The sequence below is a fragment of the Rhopilema esculentum genome, chromosome 5 (genome assembly GCF_057945365.1).
Source record: "Rhopilema esculentum isolate cy_ngs chromosome 5, ASM5794536v1, whole genome shotgun sequence".
NCBI lineage: Eukaryota > Metazoa > Cnidaria > Scyphozoa > Rhizostomeae > Rhizostomatidae > Rhopilema > Rhopilema esculentum.
This window is the reverse complement of record NC_142819.1, coordinates 8155745-8183022: the sequence shown is the minus strand read 5'-3', so window position 1 is coordinate 8183022 and position 27278 is coordinate 8155745. Positions and strand designations below refer to the sequence as shown.

The following is a 27278-nucleotide window of genomic DNA, read 5'->3' as shown; positions in this document are numbered from 1 at the left end:
ATGAAGGTTTGAATTGCTGAAATCAAGGTTTTGAGACGAAAATCGCTATCCAGATGTCCGTCTGGTCGAGTCTTAGGACTATTACAGTGGCTTACCAGCATGATTTGATCTCGAATTCATGCAATTTCATGGCTTAATTTGATTTTTCCATTTTTGTTGAGAAAAATATGTTGACATAGTTTTTTAGCGTTTGGCCTAAGTATCTAATTTAAGTTCATCAGAGCAATGAAATAATTGTGAAAAAGGATCGCACATACTCCCTCTGGCCGAATTTATTCAATTTCTCATTCTGCTATTTCAACGCAGCAAAATTAAACAAGAGTCGGATTGCGACCTGCTAGCTTAATCAATTTCGGGTTACTGAATAAATATAAATGGGTCTTTGAAAGACATTTTGTCAACATCGAACGCAGAAAATGGCGGATATATAAATCGGACTAACACAACATTTTTGTCATATTTGAAAATTCTCCAGTCTTTTTGTCTAGTCATTGCGTCGCTTCGTGGAAAGCAAGTGACAATTATAACTGGCCGAAAAGGTTGATATTGCAAAGGACAAACGACCTACAGCGAGCTGTCTCAATAATGACCAGGTGAGCAGCCATAACAAATAACTGCTTTACCATCTCATTTGCCTTTATCAATATATGTTAGTCATGTCAAAGGCTTGATTATATTATTTCGTTTCCAACGTAGCAAAAGAAATTTTACAGGCATGTCGATATATAGAGATGTGCAGTGTGCATTCATGAACTTTATGTTAAATCTTTGTTTATAAACTTTTTAATCTTTGTAAAGAGGAAAAGCGCATGATTTCTCCCTTCGTTCTAATATGTCCTGAAAATTCATAGGTTTTAACCGCTAAACAAACGGTCCGCAGTCGTTGTTGGATTGGTTTATTTAACAATTATGGGGTCACATCACTTTTAGATGCAGCTAATAACAAAATTCTGCAGATGATCAGCTATAAATTAGGCAAAACGGAACTCAAGGAGCTCAGAATCCTTTATGTTAATGACACATTTAACGCGTTTTTCAGAGGAAAAGACAAGAAAAATCTTCAAGTAATATGATTTATGACACGTGACTTACATGACGTTATGTCCAGATTTTGAAAAAATAAAAGCTCTTATAAAATTTTTGTCGAAAAATCTAAATTTGATTGCTCCTTCTATGAATTTTCCTGTCCAAGCCACTGCCATTAATTATTCCGTCCAATTTGATTTATCATCTACTCGGTGATTACAATATACTTTTACTTGAATTCTTTTTAGTTTGTATCCATTGTTGAATGATCAACAGCTTTAATTTTCTAGGTCGTTTCAAACGTTTAAAATCATTTAAACTCTTGTTGGCGGGTCATTATTTAGTCCAAGTTTGGATTTCAAGGCTTAGATAATCCCGCAGTGGCGTAGATAGGAAAATTCATAGGAGGGACACGGAATTTTATCTTTTACCGACAAAAATCAATAATAAACTATAGTTTGTTATAAATTTAAACATATCAGATCAAAACTGAAATAAAAACATATTCTAATAAATTTTGTATCATGTTATTCTGATATATTTATGTTATAGTCAGGCTTAAAATCTTCCCTCTCAAAAAATTGATGACCATGTTATTATTCCGACAAGATCAGAAGTTTTTAGACAAAATTGCAGTTTAGTCTTTACCCCTTCTGACCCCCGTCTATCTAGGCCACTGGCTATCAGTTACTACATTGATAGATTTTTAAGATACCACTGTCCGTTTCTTATATAGTGTTAAATAGTTGGCAAAGCTCTTTTGCTTTGTTGATCTCTACTTTCAAATTAGGGGTCTGGGACACAGTCTGCGATTTACAAGCATGATGATTATGTTGCCTAATGGTCGCTTTACCCGTCAAAAATCTTGATTTGCAACTTGGAATTTTCTGTTCTTCAAAGAAAATTATGTGAAACGATAAATTATAAAAGAGGGTCTGGATATTTCCATGTTTGTACAAACTTGCGTGCTGTACAATGTAATAGAATAAAACTAGGATTTTAAGTAAAATCGTACTAAAAAAATTAACGGATTTAATAATAAAGCTTGTTCGTAAATTTTTCCATGTGCAATTTTACTTAAATACCTACAATCCTGGCCAAAAGGTTAGTGGACTGCAGATAAAAACCATTAAAATTGCAACTTTACCCCCAAAATATTATCAAAACCCCCCACCACTGCAGCAATGTTGGTTTTGTTGAAAATACCCAAGTAACAGCAATCGAAAGGAGTAGAAATAAGCGCATCAACATTGACTGTGGGGGACGGGGAGAGTATTTTCCCAAAGATACTACAATTTGCCAGCCAGTCCATTAACTTTTGGCCAGGATTGTAGTTTTGTTTCAAAAAACAATGTCTAGATTTCATATTTGAAAGTTCATGATGTCTTTGGCATCTTAAGAAATTTTTAAGCATCTTCATTTGTAGAAAAAAATTGTCTTTTGTTAATTGCTTAGAAATTACTAAGGGGTGCATATATACCCATGCAACTTCGGCGATCAAATGCAATTTGCAATTTTATCCAATTTTTCACTTTAAGTTGCCCCAGTAAATTTGGAGGGGAAGAGTTTTTGAATGGAAAGAGAAAATTTCAACTTTCTTGAAAAAACGATTTTTCCGGGGTTGTAGATATCTATCGCTAAATACTGTGTCTCCAAAATGAAATTTCCCTTCCTTATTTAAGTGAAATATTTAAGAGAAAATAAATTCATGATCATTCAATTCCATCAGTTTAGACGCTAAAATATTTTGCCTTAAAATATGGTTTTAGATCTGGCTGGATTGGACCTTCCCATGTCACGTATCAACTATCAAATAATGCTGGTTTTAACACCCATGATTCTAATTAAACGCTTGATCATAACATCAAGCGTTTTTGCTGAAGCATGAGCATGCGCAATGTGACAGACATCAGACAAGAGTAAACTGTACGTAAATCAAAAGCCCTGAAATCGACAGTTAGATGAAAGATCAGCTGTTTAGAAAATATTACTTTCAGATTATGCTTGTCTCCGATTTCTCCTCGTTTCACACTTATTATTCAAGACCCTTACGAAAATGTTTGTCATAATCTCATTTTGTGATTCACACAATCTTTATGAATCTGCTTGATTTTTAAGAGCTCCTTTTTAAAAAGGCCTACTTTCGGGGAATGAACATCCTCACAGTCATAACTTACATTTATGCTACATTTCGTCTAATTGTCATTTTGAAACTTTTAAGCAGCCCATGAAACGAGTAGGAATACTTCTTCAAATTTGTCTTCATGTTAAAGAAAATTTCTTGTGATACCTTTATGTAATCATTATGAAGAGTGCCCTTATCAGAAGGATTAGAGTTTTAGATTTATCAATAAAGAGAACAAAAGAGAAAAAAGCGATACAGGATCGGAAAAATTTATTCAGGATGTCTTCAGAAGGGTGAATTCCATTTTTCGGTAAGAAAGGTTTACGTTTACATTTATAAGACCAGTATAACTTCTTCAAATACTTTCAAATGTCGCAATCGAAGCTTGCAAGAGCATGCGATATCCTGTTAGTGCATCTGCTTAAAACTGTTGCTGTTGAGCATGCCAATAAGCAGCTGACAATTCAGCAATTTGAAGAAATTCTTGCCTATTTCCGACATATTGGTAGAACGATGAAACTTTCAAGCCAGTTTTCGTCAATTTGAAATTTAAATGTTTGAATAATAATCTGGTATGAATCGAATTGTTTCGGAATGGTTTTTACTTTTTCGTAGCGAATAATATTATTATTAATATTATTTATTATGATTATTATTATTATTAATACTTTGATTTAAAGTTGGCTGTTCGAAATAGCTAAAAATAAAAGCTAATTAAGGCCAACTATTTACAAAAGGTGTATACAAAGAAAATACATAAAAATTACAAAAATCCTAAACCATATATGAAAGTTTTGTAAATCCTACAGTTGCAATGTTTGCATATATCAGGCTTAACGATACAAATGGCAACATTGATTGACAGTTCGGATATCGTACATTATGCAATACATGCTGTACTGATTGCACGTGTTATTTGCAGGTGAACATGTTTCTTATCAGTTTCATCGCCTACGTTATCGGTCCGCCCTTTTCTAGTTAGTACCAAAATGATGCTTTTAAGAAAACATTAATCTAATGTTTCTGATTTTGCGACATTGCTACAAAGTGTGTTCTTTATTGTTCATTTGAGTCAGTTTCTACAATATAGTGTTCAGTACTGCGACGATTACGACATTGCTACAAAGTGTGTTTCTTTATTGTTTATTTGAGTCAGTGTCTACAATACAGGGCAGGCCTTATTTTAAGGCTCAGTGATAACCAAATTGTGCAGTGATAAATCCAAAATGTGCCATGATAAATGGAAAATTGTGCAGTGATAAAATAGTTGAAACAGCAACATAAAGAATTCATGCGACAAAAAGTGACAAAAAAAACAAACAGAACATAACGGCAATAGTATGAAAAGCGAAGTAAACAAATCAACATATGGTTTGCGACGCAGGCTTACTTAATATGGACTTGATTGAGGCAGTATTCCCTTCATGCGGAGGGGAAAAAGAAGAATCATGATGGTATTAAAAACATTCAATCAAATTTAGCGGCACGTGAGAGCACTTTGCTGAGCGTCATTTTCTGCTAGTGGGATGGTTACTCAAGGATATTCTGCTAGTGGGTTACCTATATGTGTATTTCTTGTGCTTTTATATCATCGTACAGAATGAGACTTTTTAGGATCTTAAGCCATTTTAAGGCCTCAGAGATGGTAAAATCTCACGAGCTTCCGAAGGCTTTGCCGCGCTGGACCCCTGCCAGGGCTCTGCCCTCTGGAACCCTGCCAGAGCTCTGCCCTGGACCCACTGGGGGGCTTCCACCGCCCCCAGACCCCCGGTTATTGCACGCGTGCCTCTGACACGCACTTTGCACAGCCTACCTCTAGAGGTTCTCTTCAATTATATTTCATGTATCAAACGACAAAAAAGTCATTAAAGAAACTAAGGAATTTCTTTAAACACTTTTCATAGAGTTGAAAAAGATCTTAATGAATAAAAACATCTATCATTGTTTCTAAGTCGTTTGCCACTCAACTGTGCCCAAAACACCTACCAGGAACTGCTTGGTGGTGCCGTGACCCACTGCACACTCTATGCTCTTTCACTCTGTTGACCACCCTAACTGACATAACAGATTTACGGCCCTAGCAGCCTTAACGGCTATTTGCAAAAAAGCAAAGAGTTTGAAGATTTTGATAATTTTAGGAAGAGTAATGTCTGGCGAGAATGAAATTTAAACACACGATCACCAAAGAAACGAAGGTGATTTCTTATTTTGCCCTAAGCTTTATATTCGCAACAAATTTAGTAATCTGTATTCAGTAGTAATGTAGCCTGTAAGTGTAAGCTTGAAGTTATTGAATTGAATTGAATTGAATGAAGGTTTTATCTCTCCGATTGGAGAGATGTTGCAATTAAAAGATCTATCAGAATTGACTATCGAAAATGGCGTGTATTTAAATCTCCTAATGGATGTCTTAAAACAAAATGTAGCAGATGTCATCATATTGTGTATTCTTGGGTTATTATCTAGTCATATAGGATGTTAGCTAGCTTTATACACTGTTTTGCCAGCTCTTTCCACCGGTATCAAAAGATTTGAAAAATTGGATGGCCATTTTTTTGCTTACAGTGGCTTTTCATAATGATATCGAAGCACCGAAGCCGCTAGGTATCTAACTGAGGATAGTCATTGGAGATAATATATATTGTTCTGAGTGAGGTAAAATCACTCAAGAAGAAATACTTGCAAAAAGACGATCCATAAGGGCTCGGTACGGGAAAATGCAAGGCAGATAAAAATACTAATATTTTCGAAAATCGGCACAATTTTGAGTGGAAAGCTATACTGTATCAACTTGCCATATTTATTTTCGAAGGTTTTAAGCTATAAATTGTTTTTGAAAACGAAGTTTTAAGGTTTTTCACATTTGTCTTTGCTACAACGTTCGGAAAGGCACTGGTCCAGGCAATGTTTACGTTGTCAAAAATATTTTGTTCCGGGATCAATCGGAAAAAATTATTAATATCAGTAGATATCGCGATTATTTTTTATTAAGAATATATTTGGAGTTTTTGTTGAAGAAAGGCGCGCAGCCATTTCTATTCTTCTTTTATTCTTTTTTATTTCAAATAAGATTCTAGAATAGATTTATATTTAAAGTTTTGCTAAACAATGGCAAAAATTCAGATTTTTCAGTCTGGCTGCAAATGTTATAAAACAAATTTCCCTGACTGATAGTCAAATCTTATGACTCACTTGTGACATCAATTCATAGGTGGCGCCAAGAGGTTAGGGGCTTCCGCCCTCCCCCTCCCATACAGATTTTTGTGCAACAAAAAATGTTCTTAACAAAAACTAAAAATGACTAAAACAAATGATAACGAAATAAATCCTTTTATGACCTAATTTTAAAGGAATCAAACTTTTTGTCTTTGGTTACGTTTATATTCATGTAAAGATATTTCACGTAAAGTTACATGGATAAATAGATATAAACAGGGCCACATTTCCCATTGGATTCTATCGGGCCCAGGGGCCTGCAAATATGTAGGGGCCCCAGTTTTATATGGTTTCATAAGGTTTCTCCTACAAGTGTCTGTACTACGTATAAAAATGTTCCCGGAGAGGTACCAGAGGCACATGAACCTCCACCCCAACATGACAATCAAGCGTCGCGTGTCCTTTATGTAACTTGTAACTTACAATGCATTTAAATGTTTGTCAATAATTTTAGGCTGAGGCTCTCAGTGAGAGCACCGCCCTGTTAACTGAGTGCTTTCACTATGAGGAGAAAAGGCTGGGAACCACACGAGCACAAACAGAAAACAAGTGAAAATATCAGTTTATACGCTTTGGAGGTGCAACTGAAACAACCAAATAGAAACAACTAACCGTATGAACATTTTCACCAAGACATTTTATCACTTTTGGCCTATGATGATACAAATGTCACGATCATATCGAATGTTGTCAAAGAGCTGGCCTTCGAGGCACAGCGTGAATTACTAAACCTCTCGGAGTGGATGAGAATAAGTTAAGTCCTAACCCTGAAAAGACTGAATATATGATAATAGGTCATTCTCGTAAAAGTAAATGCATTAAATATCTCGAGCGCGCTCAAACTGAACGACGCTGATATTAAGCGTGTCGCGAAGACTCAATCTCTAGAAGTAATTGTAGATGAAAAACTAATTTGGGACGAGCAATACAAAGTTATAGAAAGAAAAGTTTGTGGAGGACTTAGGTCACTAAAAATGTTAAAAAATATAATTTCCCAAAAAGAACTTTGCAGCGTCTACTACGCCACTGTCGAAAGTCACCTACGGTATGCTAACGTTATTTGGGGCAGCCTCTCAAAAACTAAGCATGATACTCTCCAACGTCTGCAAGACCGCGCTCGGTCGATAATTTAAAGCGCCAAATTAAAGGAAAACTGGACATGTAACTGGTTGAGCGTTGAAAATCTCATTCGATTCGATCGATCGGTCATGCCGTATAAGATTATGAAGAAATTAAGCCCAGAAACCCTTTGGGATAAGTTTCAGCAAAGATTCTCGCGATCAAACTGTGCAACAAGGTACTGTAGGGATCTGAATATTCCTAGAACAAATACAGAGCATGTGAAAAAAGTTTTAACTACTCTGCTCTTAAAGCCTGGAACGACATTCCAATTGATATTAGAGAACTCCCGACTATTTGTCGCTTTAAAAAACCATTAATGGAGTACTTGACGAGCTGACAGATTCGTCTATTTGAACACGACCCCCTGGAAGAATAGCATTTTAGATTGAAATTATTTATTTTTTCTAATTGAACAAATATATTTATACTTAATTGATATTGCAGCTGAAGGGTTGAATCGTGTAAAAAGAAATATTATTGTTATATATATTATTATTATTATTATTATTATCTGTGCGAAGAGAGACTGCATCATTCGCAAATTCTACTCGGGAATTTCAATAGAGATCATGACAATGCAAAACCTACCTGTAAAAGCAGCCTTCTTTGATAGCTCGATTTATATCCGTAAAATGATTCTTGTTTTCGTGTATTTTATTTTCTGTGATTCTTTGCGAATGAGCCCAAAACAATATTTTTCACAACGTAAACATTGCCTAGGCCAGTGTCTTTACGAACGCCGCAGCAAGTAAAATTTTTTAAAAATCTTAAAACCCCGTTTCCCAAAAAAGTTTTATAGCTTAAAATCTTCGAAATGAATATGGCAAGCCGATACTATATTAGCATAAGCTCACCTTTCAAATTTATGTCGATTTTCGAAAATATTGGCTTTCCTTCGTCCACCTTGTATATTCCCGTACTGAGCCCTTATGCAAGATCGTCTTTTTGCCAGTATTCCGCTTGAGTGATTTTGCCTCAGCTGAAAAAAACCAAGTTAGATATTTACCGCCTTTGGCGCTTCTATATCATGCAGTGGCGTACCCAAGAGGGGGAATTGGGGGGTCCGGACCCCCCCACTTTTCTAAAATATGGTCCTCGAGATTTGTCCAAAAACGATGTAAAACTTATTGGGGGGGGGGGGGTAGTATACTGTATGCTTGTGTCAATAACAATTGTAAAATGCTTTGCTATTTACCGTAGCTAACATGAATAAAAAAATGGGGGGAAATTTTGCAAAAAGGGCGTTTCCCCGCATTTGCGAGTTTTTGAAGGGTGTGGCCCCCAAAAAAATTTCTGTGGCTAGGCCCCAGACCCCCCCCCACTACTGCAGCCCTGGGTACACCACAAATATCATGTATTTTTTCACGCTTCCAGTAACGGGAATTCCAGTCACTTGCCAGACTGTTCCCAAGGCTTAAAATGAAAAGTGCACTTTACTTTTATTATTTGAACCCTAAAAATTTTAGTTGGACAGGTTGCAAGCCCGTTGATGCAAAATTACCAGTGAAAAGGAGTCTGACGTGGACTTTTGACCGGCGTGAAAAGGATTGATTTGATCAAAACGGCGGGAGCACATAAGCCTCGATTTCACTTCAGCACAGATTCCTTCTTTAATTCCACTAGCCTTATACAAATTATGTTTCTACTATCAAACATTTAGAACATGTCTTTTCGCTGGATGGACAAGTTTCCTTGCTTCTATTTAACCCTATGCTCAATCAGCCCCCCCCCACTTACTTAATTGAGCAATAATAGTAATGATAATGATAAGCTTGTACTCTTAAGAAAAGTGAGCCAATAACTATGAAATTTATAATAGACAGCATAATTTGCAATTGCATCCTTCATCAGTCCATGCTTTTATTTTTTGCGAAAGGAAGCTATCGTCTCGCTCCTCTTTATCACATCTGGTTTGCTGTTCCAGAGTTTGCAGAAGCGCTACTAACTAATTGTTGGTTATTTCTTAAAAATGACGTCATAGTCAAAGTCACGTGAGGCATGACTGAAATTTTGTACATGAAAAAATAAAAAAGACCATACAAATATAAAAGGAAACAAGGATTCCATAAAATTATCATGGGATGCACATGAATTAAGTGCATCAACAGATTCCTTTAATGTTAACCTTGACCGCTGTGAAAAATACAACCAAATTCCAACCAACCCCAATTTAATTTTTTCTAAATTGTTACACAAATTCACACTTAATATAGATAGAAACGAAGAGTAAAAAAGCTTTGTGCTAGTTGAGTCTACGAATGTGGAGCACTGCTTAAGATAACTGAATTTGTAGGAATTCATGTCGTTCACTATCATACGTAATTATTATGCTAACCTCGCTTTCGTTTGTTTATAACACTTAGCCTTTTGTATAGTAATTCAGTCAGTGATTAACCTCAACACGAGTCGCTCGCTTTTTGTCTTCACTCTCAATTCGTTGACTACTCGAAGTGACAAGGGTTTTAGAGGAAGTCTAACCCCTGTTACAAATTGGGGGGGGGGGAGTGGGGGAATTTGGCTGTTGCAATTTCAGCATTAATGTTAAATCATACCATGCCTGTTTTAAAAACGCTTGAATGTACAGCAACTGATGGTTAAGGTGTTCTAAGACAAAATGCAATTTATTTATCTGACTTTATCTTAACTCGTAAAGTACATTCGTCAAAACTTCATTGGAACAGGCACGGTATAACGACACTTTTTCCTGACCAACCAGCTTGAAACATTTTGCCTCATTCTAAAGAAAATTTGCCTAATTATGCTGAAAAAGCTAAAAATAATATCAAAAAAACAGAAAATCGATTAAAACAATCAAATAGCTTTTGTGTGTGGATTTTCATTTTAAGGAAAAGGTTGTGTTAGTAAAGAAATAGTTTGAAGCTGAGAGTGCATTTTTCTCCAAATGGAAACATCAAGTTCGAAAATGGTCTCACCTTGGCGGCCTCTGTTAGCTTCTCTACCGTGTGCTTGTCCCAAATGAAAAGATCTTCCAATTATTATATAAAGAAGATCTTCTAGTGCTCTTAAGAACGTTATACCCGAGAAAGTTTCATAAGGAAAGCTTATCTATACCGTCAGTGGCAGATTTAAGGGGGGGGGGGCAACTAGGGGCAGTTGCCCCTCCCTCAACGAGTTGAAGCAAATCTGGCGCCCCTTTTTGGAAATTGTGCACCCCTTTTGAAGAATGAGAATCAGAAGATAAAGGTTCTTGGACCGATGGGTCAATTTGCTTCAACGATTACCTCAAAGTTATGTTGTTTATTCTGAAAAGGTATCTGAAATTGTTGTATGCAGCGTACTCTCGCCACCAATTTTTGAAAATTTTTCAGCACCCCCACTACCAACTGCCTCTCCGTCAAATTTGCTCTGGATCCGCCCCTGTATACCGTTTCTTTGACTGCTGCCCATCTGCAAAAGCTTTTCTTTTTAGGCGTTGCATGCAGGTCGAAAATGTGTGATATCTACTTACCTAGACCTTGCTTATGGCCGTAATGATGTCCAAATTATTTGCCACTAAACTGCTTTGTTTGCATTAGCCGAAAGGGAAAAGCCAATCTGTGAAGAAATAATAAAGAAATTGTCAGCATGTAAAGTTTTTGATTTATCGAGACAATAGGGAAACCTGAATATGATGTATCAAAATATATCTTCAATTCCATTCTTACTCAATGGGACAATAATACTCAATGGGACAGGGGGTCATCCCATTGAGACATCTCCAAATAAGTGATATCTTTAATACAAGTATAAAGAATTGGTCCGATTAATCGAGGCAAGCAGAGCTATGATAATAGATATGTCCACTTCATAGAGTTTTCACTGTATTAAAAACTGCTGAAAGCAACAAGCTCGCATTAATATTCAAAATTTGGGTTTAATTTTAAAATTGATTTCAAATTTACTTGAAATTAAGCATACCGCACTTGATCGAATATGGACGCTTTCGGCGTTTATTCGAGGTTTAGTATTAAAGTTGTCGATCATATTGTAATAAAAACATCAAGCTAAAGTAGGCAAAATCAACAACAAGAAAATTTAAAATCGGTGGAAATATAGTAGACCAGACGGAAATGGTGGGAAGCATCACTTTGGGGTGGAGAAAGTTTTAATATTGGTTTCGAGTTCTTTATTAACTAGGGATTTTGAATTGTGATGGTAAATGGGGATTTTCCGCTGATTTGGGGTGGGGGGTAAACGGGGATATATAATGAGAAGTAAAATGTAGTAAAATGAGCTTCAATTAGTCACATCACGTCAATTTTCTCCCATATCCTTATATGGATATCTTATTCAAAGTGGGCAAAGCCAAATCATCCTTTGACATCGGTAATCAAAATTTCCCCGCCCCAAAGTGGTACAGCCCGCCATATCTGTCTGGTCTATAAGTAAATGAAGATTTCAGCAAACTATCTTGAATGAATATAACCTCCATAAAATTTAAACTTTTTTCAGTCAATTTTTAAACACCGGTTTTAAATAAACACCGAGTAGATATTTGACCGGGTGGTGTTTATTTGAGTATATATTGTAGCTCACTGAAGTGTTTAATTTCATTATAATGGTAAGATGACATCAGCTAGGGGGTTAAACATGTTCATAAAATTTTTTCGTCTACTTTTTGGGAATTACAAAAAAAACTCATTTTGAGCAGTGCTTCAACGTCGCACTCCAATACGTTCTTTTTTCCATCATGAACGCATAAAGATAGTTAGCATGCAACTTAAACGTTAATGAACACTGTCTAACCCTCACTGGCACCGCCGCTGTTTAGGGGGACTAACTTTTCACGTGGGTTTGTTCGGAAGGCTTACTTACTATAAAAAATTACTGCAACAGTGATTTGAATAGTTATTGGATGTTAGAGCACCTGGCTACAAGTTCAAGCAAAGCTAATTTGTGCAGAATTAGCATTATTTTAAAACTCGATGATAGCTAATTTTTGCAGTGTAAGTCCAAAATGTGCAGTGATAAATGAAGATTTGTGCAGTGATAAATTAGCTATAACAGCATTATCATGAATTTCTATTGCAAACAAGAAACTAAAAATGGGCGAAGCACAGCTTAACTCGCAGGAATATGAAAGGCAAAGCAACCTAAATATAAAAGAAACTTTTGTATTATCGACTGAAGCCTCGGTTTCATTTTTAGATTTTAAAAGCAATGATATAGAAGCGCCGAAGGCGCTAGATGTCCAACTCACAGGTACGCTGTAAGGCAAATTTGTTTACTTCCGCCATTTTTAATAGTGGCAAAAAGGAACTTGCTCCATACTGAGCCCTTATAAATTTGGTAAAAGTGAGGATTGATTTCGTTCACTTTTTTATCGAATATCGATGCGAAATTTGGTGAGTGGCCTTATATTGCACTTAAATTTATGAATTGATGTTAATATTGGAAAAATAAGCCGTTATTCGCAAATTCCAAGCATTTACAGTCGCGGTGCTTGCTGCGCTGTTTTAGGTCTCGTCGAAATTCCAGAAAATAATGATTGATCTGTTTTTAAACAGATCCAGCGACTATGTTTAGCCGCTCAATGCATAATCTTCTTAACACATTTGTACAAAGATGTGATTTAGTTACTTTTTCTTTGTTTGTTTGCAAAAACTGCTATGAAATATCTAGGCCTAACTCTAGAAAAAACCGAAAATAGGTCATAATTCAATGCTTGGATACTAATAACAGAATCTAAATATAGTAACAATTTTTGATTTTATATAATCATTGATATTTTTGGACTTTTTCAAAACCACACTCGTTGCTTGTAATTATTCTTCAGCACAATGCATCCCTCCGCCCCGCATCTTTAGGCCTATAAAATACCTCCGGGGTATATTTTCACGACAAAGATTACTAAGTTGGTCTTACCAATAGGAAAAAGAAATTCGATTCATATCAAATTTCTTTTCTACAAATTCAATTTGACAAACTAAATATAAAACCTTTTCTACTCATGCCATATTAGGTTCTAAACGCAGACAGAAAAATTCAAGAATTATAAATTTAAAATCGTCTATATTATTAGATGATAGACTCAAAAGACTCTTTCTAATTTATATGAAGATAAAAATTGCAAGCACATACTTTTTCAACACATAAAAACATGACAGGCCACTGCTATATTCCCCCGTAACTGCTTAAACTAAAAGAGCCATATTTTTTAAAATTCTGTTTAAAACCCCAAAAAAATTTTATATGTTGTTGATTTATATCTCCTCTAACTAGCTGCATCAGAAAAGGCACTGAAATAGTTGTGAGCCACGAAAAAATCATTCATTAAAACAAGCAATTTTCCATACTAAACCCTATTGCAGCTCGCTTTTTGCCACTATTTAAAATGGCGGAAGTTAACAAATTTGCCTCACTCGGCAATACGCAGCATGATCTGAGTTAGACATCTAGCGCCTTCGGCGCTTCTTTATCATTGTTTAAAAGGCATTTTTACAGTGATAAAATTTCCTTAAAATCAGGCCTAAATTAAATGCCATCGAAAGACTGGTATCAAAGGGACATAAGAATGTACCATCTCTTGAATATGAATTTTTCGGATAGAATTTGTCTTATCGAAAGCAATTGTAGGCCAAATGAGAAAGCAGCCAATGGAAATTTTTTACCGGCAGGACAACAGCTCTCGTTCGGTAACATTGTTTTAAATTCTATCTTTGATGAATATGGTAATTTGTCACTTCTTATTTGAGAAAACAAAATTATGAAAAAATATACGTGTTTGATAATGTAAGAAAATGTAGGAAATAAAACTCATAATGTTTTGAGCAACGCCCCTTTATCAACAGCAAGACATGGGTAAGAGCAAAAAAACAATTTTTGAAGTAAACTTTAAGAAGTTGAACATCCATACGATTTTCAATAACCCAAAGGATTGCACATTGATTTATTTGCCGTTGATTTGTTAGAAGATTTTTTGATTCATTTGAAGATGGTAGATAAGCAAATAAGGATTAAAGGTGTAATGGCTCGGATTTACGGATAGTTGTGTGTAAAACAATTCGCAATAATTTGGTTGCCAAAATTTTCACTCACAAGAAATGACAACCCCCGGTTTGTAAAAGCACTAATGCAACAGATAAATTTGGAGGCTTGTGTTAAGTCTTGGGACAACCAGAAAACTGTCCAGGATAGGGCTCCCTGAACTTAGGTGGCCCTGAACTTAGGAGGAAAAAGCAGTGGGGATTAAAGGCTATCAGTGGCGGCGCCAGCTATTACAGAGTGGGAGGGTAATGGGCGTAGCCAGTGTGACCAAACCCCTTTTGCCTCGTTCCAGTGATTCGTCCCTTTCCTTGGAAAATTTGATCTACCCCTACCCAGCGCTTTTTAATCCCTTTATAAAAGAAATATATAGACTATATTTTCAGAAAAGTGGGGAGGTAATTACCCCCCATACCACCCCTTGGCGCCGCCACTGAAGGCTATAGCGTTTAAATCATCTTCAAAGTGCTCTTCAAACCAAGCATTCGATAACCACGACTTTAATTATATTTATTTGTGAACAGGGTGAGATTAGAAAAGGGACATCCATACTAATAAATAAGTTTGCATAAATACCTTAAAGTTACAATCAAATCAAGTAAAAAAAGTTAAATGAGGACTTGAGTGCTTGCCCCTAAGAACGCTCGTTTTCTGCCCGTGCTTATTTTACAATGGAAACTTTTCCCCGTTAATAAACTCCATTCTATTGTACAAAACTATTCTTCCTTCTCGTGCAACCTGCCTGTTTCGAAAAGGTTTATTGTCTTTTAGTATTGTGAAAATTCAGTTGCATTAAAATTTCGGTGCAAAAATCAGCAAAATTGATTTCCAACCTGACAGCAGGAGCATGAACTGTAAGCCTAGTTGTTCAGGATGGATCGTGGTGCTCGTTAATGCACTTCATCGAATCCGTGCAATGAACATTAACTTTGCCAGCCTGAAACACCCGTCTGAACTTCTCGGGCCTCAATAAATTCAGTCAACGTTCGAAAAAATTGCACACATTCTACGAGTACACCTGCACTCGTTGGTGAAATAAGAAGAAAATATTGAAATAGGAACCTGTTCAGATTTGTTTGTTCATCTCACAATTACGACAACAAATTCCTATTGCAAAGTACATGCGAACAGGAAGAAAAGCTCAGATGCATTGATTGTATCAGATCATGTCTGGCTGACGCTGCCTGATTTTGGAATATAAGCCTTTTGACTGGTGACGGTACGTAGCTGTCAGCTCTGCGAAAGTGATTCTTAGAATATAGAACAGCACTTTGTTATTATTCGCAGTGTGGCCGATCTAGCGTGAGAATCCGTATATCAACTGGCGGTTTTTTCAAATTCATCCTGGATAGCTCATCTTCATTGCACAGATGGGTCTCATTTTTTAAAGGTATGAAGACACTTTGGTGTATAAAATAATATTTTTTGTGGTAATTTATTGTGGTTGTATTTCGTAGGCCAATGAAATTGTTATTCATTACTTGAAGAACTTATCGTGGTTTCTAAAACATTCCTCAATAAAACGCAATAGTATGTCTCATCCGAAATTTTGTAGTAAACACAGTATTAAGATTCTCTGCTTGCTACGTCGATGATCTGATTTGAAACTAGAAAATCCTGTTCACCCTACTGTTGCTTATGTGAAAATTCATTGTAAGGCGAGTAGCAGTTTGCCGAAAACAACAATGCAGAAGAACGCAAAGTATTGTTCAGATGAAACCTGAAAATAATTTGAAACTGCGCGAGGACAGCAAGCGATTCAAATTTCAAGTTTTTTCATATTGTATTGTATGACACGCATGCTAGTATATTTAAGGATTTTTTCGCTTTGGGAAAGAGGACTGTACATTATAATTAATTTCTTTGCTGCTAGTATGCGCCAAGAATCAAATCAACCCGATCCACTTTCAACGGTGCAGATGACTGAAACCTATGCCAATTATCTTATGTTTCTTCAACAGACATCTGCTGTGCAAGATGACTTATCGTTGAATTACTTGTTGTTAGTCCTTTCAAAAGATCGATGACTTTGTGAGCGTTTATGTACAAGCAAAGCGTTACATATTTTCAAAGTGCCTTCATCACGCCTTATATAATAAAAAACCAAGCTTTAAGGTTTAAATATAATAACGGTGGTATGAAAAAAAATAACGGTGGTATGTTCGTTTTGATGATTATACTTTTAGATGATAGACAGAAGAATTCCTTGGCTTTGCGTTTTTAAAATGTATCACATTGTCGTTCGGTCTTTAAAGAGCCTTTAAGAAGATTTAAGCCCTAAAATCAACGGAAATTGATAATCGCCATTCTAATCCCACGCTTAGTTTCATTCTAAAATGCGTGTATGCCAACTCCACTTTCTCCAGACAAGTTTTAATTTTTCAACTAATTGTGTACTTTTAGCTACACTAAGAATAACAATAGTATTTTAAAGGATTGATAAAAAAAGCACAAGATTTTTTGACTATGTTATTCACATGACTGTCAGCCAGAAAACCTTCAAAGATTTAAAGACCTAACTGAAAGATACAAAAATATTTGCATAGGATTGGACTGAAGGCGATTCGGTAACAACTCACGGCACGTTACGGCACCACGATTGTATCTGTGTTTGCAATTTGGACGCAATGAACTTTTCATATATTTCACGCTCCTGTTTAGCTTCTCTAGTCGGGCTATAAAAAATCCTCGCTCTCCCAGCGTTTTTGAAGCATGTTTACTTCGTAATATTATGATGCAAACCAATACGCCTTCAATGATAGCAGCTCTCATACCCTTTTTTCAATACTTTATTTAAAATGGGAACATATGCTCTAGCTAAACAAATAAATAGTTACAATCAGCTAATCAATACCAACTAAGAAATCGAAAGAACTCCGAAATCAAGGTTACATTATTGCTACAATAAAATACGGATTAGAACAAGTTGTAAGCAAACTGGCGTTTCCATTGAATCACTTTAAAAACGGACACATTTAATCCGTTGTTGTTTTAACCCGGGCTAATGGAAATACTTTTATCCACTAACTTCTCTTTATTCATCTAAAAGTACTTCTAGGGATTAATGTCAAGGTTTGAACATTTAATTTCTATATAACTGTTAACGAATTATGTTCGAAATTGTAGAAAGAAAAGTGTCAAAGGTGTCGATGTTGGCTACTTTATACTCCGGAGAGTCCAAGAATTAACTGAACACCCAGACGCTATATCAAGAATTTAAGCTACCTACATCATTACTATTTTTGAGTCAATATCAATCAGTTTAAATCAGCTACAATAATTGTATGAGCCGTAAATTTTCAAATCAGTTTTCTTGGGGCCTTTTGATATAGGAAGATTTTAGATATTTGGGATAATTTCAAGGGGGAGCTTACACGAGGAAGGTGCACAACAACATCTGGTTTTGCAGCGTTTTCACAGTTTCAAGTGCACTTTATTAAAAATCAAACTCGCTAACTTGTTCTCTAAAATATCAAACCAGGGAATAAATAAAAGCTACATATTTGAATTTTAGTCCATAATAGTGGTAGTTTCTTAATATTTCAAAACTTGAGACAAAGGGGTATAGGGCATATAGTTTTTAGTATTTCTATTACTATTGCCTTTATAACTGTTATTACAGCTGTTTATATCGTTTTTGCAAAGCGAATGATCTCAGTTGTTGAAACGCATGTGTATTCAAAACAGACTTCAACATTAAACTATACTTTACTGTTAGTTTGTCTCTGAATGTGAGTGAACTATTTACTTTACCTTGGAAGCACGTTTAAAAAATTCATTACCTAAGAAATTTATGAAACATGTGAGAAACTTTTGATAGCAAAATGGCCAGAAAATTTAAGAAACTGCCTCCCAGCACCGGACCTTAGTTTCTTATAAAAAAATCGTGTAGCATAAAATTCAGAGATAAACTAACAAAGTGATCAAGGAATTTTGTTTTTCTAGAATGACTAAAGCCCCGTCAAAACGCTCTCAATTTTTCACTGAACATCGCTCAACATTTGTACAGTGATGTTTAGTGATGTTTAGTGATATTGAATCGGGGTGTTAAAATGCTCTCAACAGTTCGACTCGACACTCGTCGAGCGATGAACTTCTGATTCTCAGAGATCCAAGACAAGGGAATCCGCTGTTTAGGTATGGTGTTTTGGAAGATGAATTTCGGATACTAAGGTCAGGATTTTGGTCTTGCAACTTGCTTTGAATTGCTATCTCATCCGATTTGCTTCCATTGCCAGCTGTCTCCAAGCGTTCGTCATGGTTTGCCATTACGATTTATAAAATTCAACTTCTCTCAACCTCTTGGTGTGATCTGAGTTCTTGATGCGTTGCAGCCTATTTCAATCTTTGGCGCACGAAATCCAAGTCTAGTGTGCTTGCGCCGAATAAACATTGTTGTATGGGGTGTTAAAACGCTCTAAGCATCTCCCAACAACACTTTTGACAAAAGAAATGTTGAGTCGACCCGCTGAACATTTTTGAATTTGTTCAATCTCCACTCAACAGCGCTGAACACCGCTCAACACCACTCAACATCACTGAACAGGGTGTTAAAACGCTCTCAACATATGCACTCTACCAGGGCCGCCGGAGCTGGGGGGGGGGCTACGGGGGCACAGCCCCCTTTTTTGAACCATATTCTTCATATGATTTGATTATGTGATCATATGATCTTCATATCATTTGAACCACCATATTCTCTCTAATGAACGCCGGGGTCACTCATTTTATTTTTGGCCTCAGAGAAGGGGTGCTCATATGTCTGTGCCCTTTTTATATCTTTTGCCCCACCCCCCCCCCCTGCTCAAACCTGCTTGGGCGGCCCTGTCTGCAAATGTTGAGCGGTGTTCAGTGAAATATTGAGAGCGTTTTAACGGGGCTCAACTCTGTTGAGATCTCAAGTTGAAGTCAAAACAAATCCTCTTGAGTGTGCAATTTACTGAGAATGAATGAAAACTGCATGTCAAGTGTAGTGTTGCAATAAACAGTGATGTTCAATGTCAAGACTGTTTCGAGTGTCAACTCGGAATATTAAAACTGCAAATTATAAAAGTTGCTTAGCTTTTTTAAATTTGGGTAGGGCTGTTTCTTAAACTTGGAAAAAATGTCCCTACCGTTTCTTATGACCTGTTTTTTATAAAAAAGCATACGTGTAGTTGGAATGACAGTCTGTAATAACCACTAGCACTGCAGATATGCAATGTTGATTCTCTTCAAATGAGGTGTCAGCTCAACAAACTGTTATCAGTACAGACATTGTGCATCCAAAAAACTGGAGAAATTTCTTATGACTAAACTGCGAGGAACTCTATCTCACAGTGTTGATAGAGATTGGAAGTAATTTTTAGTTTTTTTCTCTTTCTGAATAGCTTTGACGAAGACGTTAATTTTTTACGACTATCGGAATATGGATGGGCATCCTGGAAAAAACCAGAACCTAAGACCCTTGGACCCTTGGACCCCTAGGGTCCTTAAGTACTGAATACAAAAATGACCCTTAACTATGAGAGATGCCACTACTTCCGCACAACTCGGCTCAACTGATAGGGCTGTCATTTGGCGTTAGTTTGATTGCATGTTGTTTACCTAATTGTATGCAGGCTTTCTTCTGTGCTTTCTGTTATGGTTGTATTTTCATCTTTTATCGATAAATCTTTGCTTTTTCACCAAAAATTATCAATTGCTGCTTGTCAACATTTAGCTTCATGTTGTTATTTTGAAACCATTATGAAAGGATTACGGTTTCGTTGTCTAAACTATTGATAACATTTTCATGATTGCTATCGCAGACCCAGATAGTAGTAGCATAGTTGCATATTTTACTGTACGACACAAATAAACAGGTCATTTAGGTAGATATTAAATAAGAGAGGCCCCAGAACAGATCCCTGTAGTACGCCTATGCTAGTCTCTCTCCATGTGCTGAAAGACCCGTTCACCTTCACTTTCTGCTTTCGCCTGTTCAGATAGCTGTTGATAAGCTGCAATGCTCTTCTGCCAAAACCATATGCTTCTAGCAGAGGGTGTTTCCACTGTCCATTGCCTATCTGCAGTTTTCTATGAACCGAAGAAAAGAATGCTGTGTGCTATGATTCTCTCGCAAACTGCACAGCAGTGAATCCAGAAAGCAAAGGCTTTCATTTGAGATTTCGTCAGTCTCTGATAGATTGTCGATGAGCGAGGCAATTGGTCTGAAATGTTTGTTTACGAAACTATCGAAATCATACTCTGAAGAGTGTCAGACAAATGCTTGCTTTTTTCAAAGCCATAGCTAGACCACTAAAAATTATGTGAAAGACAACGTAAATTGCTTAGATATAAAAAGCGCCAGCGGGCCCCTTTGGCTTACAGGCCCAGCATAAATTGCCCCTTTGCCACCTTGCCCCCTTGTCACCTTTCTCCCCTCTTGGTGGGAATGCTCGTAACAACTTCCAGCAACTCCTTTTAACAGCAGTACCTTTGAGTATTTAGACGAAAGAATGTCCATTAATGTTTTAAAAAACTGTTGTTGCTATTATGGCAAATGCGGTTGAAGGAAAGTTAAAAATTTATATTTTTTCCTTTCCAGATTAGCTTGTAGCAGAGGGTGGTATCCAGCAATTCAAAGGCGCTCTTGAGAACGGGTTACGGTTCGCCAAGAGGTCAATCTGCCGCTGCCTCTCGTGTGTATAAAAGGGTCGTGTCAGAGGGCCTTTCACATCAAGCTTCTTCAGACGCTACCATTGGAATCATATAAAAACAATCATGCATTGCTAAGTAAGTGACAGCCTTTAGCATTTTTGTTGAGCTACATGCTAAATGGAATTTGAAAATATAGGGCATTGCAAAGTTTTATACTCTTGATATTGATTTCTTAACTGATAAGGATATCCCTTTCTATACACAGCAATGTTTGCAGATATTTTTTCATAAATATGCTATGGTAAAATGTTTTTGTACATAAGGCTGATACGGAATCAGTGCTACCTGAGACCAGAACAATCGTGTTATGGCGATTGGTGTGGATCCAAGTTTTGGTCAAAACATACAGTCAGAAATAGTTTTGATCAAACCTTTGTTCAGTTTCGTTTTAATTTTTTATTAACTTGAAAGTTAACAGATATCATTGCATTGATTGAGCGAATTTTGAAGCTCTCAAGAAACTAATCACAAGACATGACTTTTCGTAATACAACAATTTTGACAAACAGTCGTAAAAGTACGATTGCAAATCGACCCAAGCAAAGATGTATTTAAAAACCATAAAATATAAAATAATTTGATATGTACACTAAAAAAGAGGATAGGAAAACAACACGGCTTCACTTCTGCAAGCAATGTAATGGAACTAATGGATCTTTTGATTCTCATTATATAATTCCTTTTTCGTAGAATTACCAACAAAATAAAGAGCTTAAGACAACATTTGAAGAGCAGTTTCATTCCGTCTTGCTTGCACGTTTGCTCTACAAGGGCTAGACCGGTTCAATCAAATGTTGGTTCAGCTTTTTAAGCGAAAAATGCAATTGGGAAAGTGTGCAACGAAGAAGATATCACTCTACAATAGCAGGCCGGGACAATAAAGGAACCTGCGAAAAAAGAGTCTTGAAAAAAACAAACTTGTACAGCGAGAAATCTTCTTCTTTAAAGAAAGCTAAGCTCTAAAAATCGTTTTCCCTTCAGTATTTCATGATGGAGAATTTACCATTCTGGGCTAGTTTAATTCTGACGTTTATTGGTATAACAATAGCAGTTGGCAATGGGACAGTTTTTGTTGTCTATTGTTCCAACAAACAGCTAAGAACAATGACAAACTACTTTGTTCTTTCGCTTGCAGTTAGTGACTTTCTGGTAGGGACAGTATTATTGCCATTGCGTGTTTGGTCGCCGGAATCTCAAGCTCTCGGTCCTCTGATTGCATTCACTCTCATTGCATCACTCTCTAACATATCAGGATGCACATATGATCGTTACATAGCAATTCACAGACCACTTCGCTACCATTCTATACTCACAAAAAAGAAAGTGCACAAGATCATAGTTGCCATCTGGGTTGTTCCATTAGTAGTGGCAATCATTCCTCAGACATGGCTGAACCCAGCTGTCGGAATACGCCCAGACATCATTGGCACAGTTCAACGCGTGTATGTTGCACTGATGAGTTTTGGTGTTCTGATCACATGTTTAGTGTTGTTAGGAATTTACATAAGCGTATTCTGTGTTGCGAAACGGCACTTTGAGGCGATAGCTTACCTTAACAGCTTTGCGGACCAAAGACGTCATCAAGGACAGGATGGATCTCGACCAAATATGAAATCACGTCGATTTTCATTGAAGTCTTTGGTCAAAGATGTCAAGGCAACAAAGCTGGTTGCTATGATCGGTGCTGCCTTCACCATATGTTGGCTGCCCTTGATAATAATCAACATCTTTGAGTCAATAGGCTGCTTAGAGCTTTTGCCAATCGATTTTGTCACAGTCGCTTTGTTCACCATTTTCTGTAACAGTTTGGGTAACCCTGCGATCTACGCATTCTTTCAACGCGAATTCCGTGTCGCCGTCTCTTCTTATGTGCGGAAGATCTTCAAGAAAAACAGAGCCCGGAGTTTCCAAACCTCGTTATCAAGCAACAGCCATCTAGAACACGAGTCCTTTTGCAATACAGGCGACGAAAGAAATTCGATAGCTCTTAACAGTATAGAAAGAGACAACCAACCCCAAAGCGCTGTCAGGCAAGCGGGAAGCAATAAGTCGAAGCACCATTCAGTCGTAAGCTTCGTAGGCCAATGCGCTTAGAGCATTGTTGCAAAATTTATCAGCAAACTAACCAGCAACCAATGGGAGGCTTCAACTGATCTCTAACACTTTAGAAATATTACAGAGTCATCAGTAACACTTCTGGCGATTCAAAATCAGCGTCGCGTTGCAGTAGATGTCCACTTGAGACGGGCTCAATATAAAGCAAAAAAAACTTGAACTTTTGCCTGTCTTTGCCATCTGCCAAGACTATCTCCAACTTCCTTACTTTGATGCAACTTACAGCAACGTTCGTGGCAAAAAGTGGTCTTTCAGAAGACTCTTCACGGGCAACTGTGCAAAAGGACCAATTTTACGATTCAGTCAAATGGCTGTTATCGGCCATCACTGTTTGTGGATTACAAACCAGGTTAATTTTGAGGTAGGTACCACCTGGAAGGCGGACAAATTGTTATGGTTATTTTCAGGTACCCACATATGTAGGGGTTCAGAAAAGTGATGGATGAAACGCAATTCTTATATAGGTTTTGGCATCAGATAGGAGATTTTTCATTTCCTCCTCCAAAGAGGTATTACGTATGAGTGCTAGCCTTTTATCCCCATTTTCACCCCTTTGTTCCCAGCAGATCGCCGTTCGCCATAATTTTTCTGAACCCCAACATATGTGGGTACTTGGAAATAGCCACAGCAATTTGTCCGCTTTCAGGTGGTACCTACGCCACAAAAAAATGAACCTGGTCTATTACTTCGACGAATTCGGAAAACAAAGACCTTACATGGGACACAAAATGAAACTTTACTAGAAATGAACCTCGTGTCAGCACGAGTTTCATTGTAATTGCTGGTCACGTGCTGGTCACGTGCTGATCACTTGCTGATCACGTGCTGATAGACGCACTGCCATGTTTATTATGTGAAGTCAGGAAAAAGTGCAGGATGTGTTTTGTGGCAGAACGAAATAAAGCCGAAATGAGTCTATGGTTCTCTATCCTGTATACAAGATTTCATTTCCTCCCTGCAGAATGGAGACTCAATTACACACGAAACAAAGATTCACTTTGGCTTCGTGTAAACTAGAGACGTTACCGTCATTAGTTTTGTCTTGGCCTTTCGGGCTTCAGGTAGAGGTAGTCTTAAAACAAAAAAGAAGTTTAAAGTCAAGCCGATGAGACCCAGCAATGGCCTCTAAATGATTCACCAAATCAGAGCCGCCACCTTAGGCCTCTCTGAGAACGAGGCAATCGTTCCTTTTATGAACAACTATTCCTTAAAAAATATCTCAATAATCTTTACAAAGGTTACGCAAAAACTGCTGACAAAACACTGTCTATGTGTCAAATCAGTAAAGTATAATCCGTATAACGGCAAAGGAAACAAAGCTTATGTTTTAATATTACGTTTAACGTTTAACATAGACTTAAGAGCTCTTAGAACCGTATCTGCAGTGCAGTTTGCTTTAATAAAATTCTTTTTGATTGAAAAATTGATATTTTGGAAGCAAAAAAATCCATAATATTTTGAGTCCCCTTCAAAGACAACAGCTTTTCAGCCTCGCTATCGCTGCTCAACATTGCAAGATCTGTAAGCCTGATTGTGTAATCGGACAGGATAGAGCTTATTTAGTTTTACTGCAGCTTGAGCTTGCTTAAGAACACTCGGCATATGCCCCCAACACAGATACGGTAATAAATTTTGTAAAAGTAAGGCAAAAATTAAAGAAATTTCAATCAGCTTGAAATTTGCTTTCTGATTGTTGGTCAAAGCATATGAATCAGTTTAATAGCAGCATGGTGTAGTCAGGGACGCCGGAACGACCAAGGGGCAAGGGAGCAGGTTGAGTAAAAGGGCACTTGAAAGATAACTCCTTACTTCTACTAATTTCTTCTACTAAATGCCATTTTAATTCAATCTTCTTTAGATATCTTGAAAATTGGCTAACTTTTGGCATAAGGATTTATTTTCTCTCTGAATCCTCTCGCTCTTCAATCAAACGGCAACAGAAGCAGTCAACCCCCCCGCGCCTGCCTGTCTTCTCTGGCGTCCCTGGGTGTAGTATCCTAATCTATTTGAACTGAAGCCTAGAAGTTTTATCTCCGAACCCCTTCCTTCCCTCGAAAGTATTGCCTGAAGGCTATAAAGTTCTTAATAGTAAACTTTTCTAGAACTAAATTATGAAAAATAACCTTCGGGGTATCTTATGTAAATGTAAATGGATTGTGTAGTACCCTTAGTATCCTAAATTGGCAATTATGCCAACACGTTGTTTTAAAACAATGGGAAATTCCTAAGCTTAACATTATGAATGGAAATGCTAATAAAATTAAAAAAATTCATCAAGACTGTTTTTTCTAAATTGTGTTGTTTCTAAAATCTTGAACAACAGCGAAAGCAACCGATGCATCATCATCCTAGCCTCTTTCTCAGAGACGTTAATTCTGCGAGAGGCCTAAACATGCGTGGGCAAATGATCAAACATCATAAGAATAACTTAGAGTGGAAATTATTAACTACTAGCAAATCATTCTGGCTCTTATAATTTTCTTTATAGGTTGCGACTGAAGGTTTCTTTGGTGAATGGTAACCGACTCTGCCTTTGGCAACAATTCTTCATTATTTGCGGTGTATCGTTTAAAGCGATTCTAAATGCTGTTTCGAAGATTTTGTAAATGTTGTTTGCCTTGCTATCATGAAACATCCAAAAACAGGAGAAAAGATAGATTGAGCCAGTATAAAGGCAATCTCTACTGTCTTTAACATTTCCTAGTCTATGATTTTAGCAACACATGCAAGTATATGATTCTTTTCGGTCAGTCTTTTGCATATATTTTCAACGTGACAGTTGAAGTCTAAGTATTTGTCGAGCGTTACCCCAGGAGCTTTGCTTTCCCAGATTTTTCTTGTGCCAATATTCACTGAGGAGTCAGGAGACTTACTTACAGGTAACAAAAAATTAAATTTTGCACCGATTAGCTCTTTGTGATCTGATTGTCAATAAATCGTATGGCGTCTGCCTCTATTGAATACCATTTACATTAGAAATGAATGTAAAGATAGTCGTATTATGTGCATAATTGCAGATCTCAGTGCTATTCATCAAACAGTATTAAATATAAAAAGAGAGGTTCCAAAGCTGAGCCTTGCGGTACATCTTTTGTTGATTCTTCCCATTCACTGAATCGCTTTCCTTCATACGTTTTACAAGTGGATGAAATCTTCATTTCGCCAAAGCAGGGTTGACTGGATCAGTAATAAGTTTTGTTGCTGCCTTTCTTACTTCAGGAATATCAAGGCATCAGCAATGCTCACAAAGTAATCATTAAGAAACTTTGCCTCAAATTTATCATCATCTAGAAACTCTATTTAGAAATTTTATCTAAAATCAATGGCTTATCCAACATTTTTCCAAAATTTTCTATCATTTTTTAACAATTTCAAGCTAAGGTCACCACAATAGCTTCTCTTTGCTTTGCATAAATACTTGGTGCCCTCATTGCGTTGTTCTATGAAAGCTCTCCAGTTTTCATCACTTTTCAGTTTATGATATCTATTAACTTATCTGGTCCCCACCATTATTGCCTTTCCAAAGAGTTAGTCAAAATAGAACTATATTTAGAACGCATAGTTTTCTTTTTAAAGGGAGTAGGTCTTTCAGTACCCTATCTACTATTTTGCTCAAGGCTCAGTTCACCCCTCTCTCATATGTTCACAGACAGCCTTAAAAAAAATTCATTAACGTACTTACTAAAATAACTTCAGTATACTGTCTTGTATACCAACGCAGTATGCCACTGCATGAAAATCTGATTATCCCGTTGCAAATGGTTTCGCTCTATTTCTGAGGGACCTACAGAGGAGGCTATATTTCGCTCTTTGCAGAGAGGGTTGAAAACCATTTTTCTCACCCTTTGGTGCAGGTGAAATAATAAAATAGAATGTTTTCAGTGTTATCTAGAAAGAGTTTCATATCCAATCTAGCCAATCGTCTACGGCCTGTGCACTATCCTTGCGCCATTTCTTCAAAATTTTACTTGCGTGAAATTTCCGTAAAATCAGGTCGTTATTACTATCA

The 27278-nt window shown here is 36.9% G+C and overlaps 1 protein-coding gene across 2 annotated transcripts; it reads left to right on the top strand.

The window, feature by feature from the left end:
* Nucleotides 1-245: 245 nt before the first annotated feature.
* On the top strand, nt 246-27014 carry LOC135690080 (beta-2 adrenergic receptor). Of its 2 annotated transcripts, XM_089108727.1 has the most exons (4): nt 246-593; nt 15761-15863; nt 21042-21229; nt 21845-27014. In XM_089108727.1, exon 4 carries the CDS (start codon nt 22142-22144, stop codon nt 23246-23248), a length of 1107 nt encoding a protein of 368 aa, XP_088964853.1. In that variant the 5' UTR covers nt 246-593; nt 15761-15863; nt 21042-21229; nt 21845-22141; the 3' UTR covers nt 23249-27014. The 2 variants fall into 2 exon arrangements, with proteins under 2 accessions (XP_088964853.1, XP_065063609.2); XM_065207537.2 differs by lacking the exon at nt 15761-15863.
* The last annotated feature ends 264 nt before the right edge of the window (nt 27015-27278 follow it).

What these genes read in the sequence shown, in the direction of transcription:
- LOC135690080 (XM_065207537.2), top strand. Translation starts at nt 22,142, where the DNA reads ATGATGGAGAATTTACCATTCTGGGCTAGTTTAATTCTGACGTTTATT.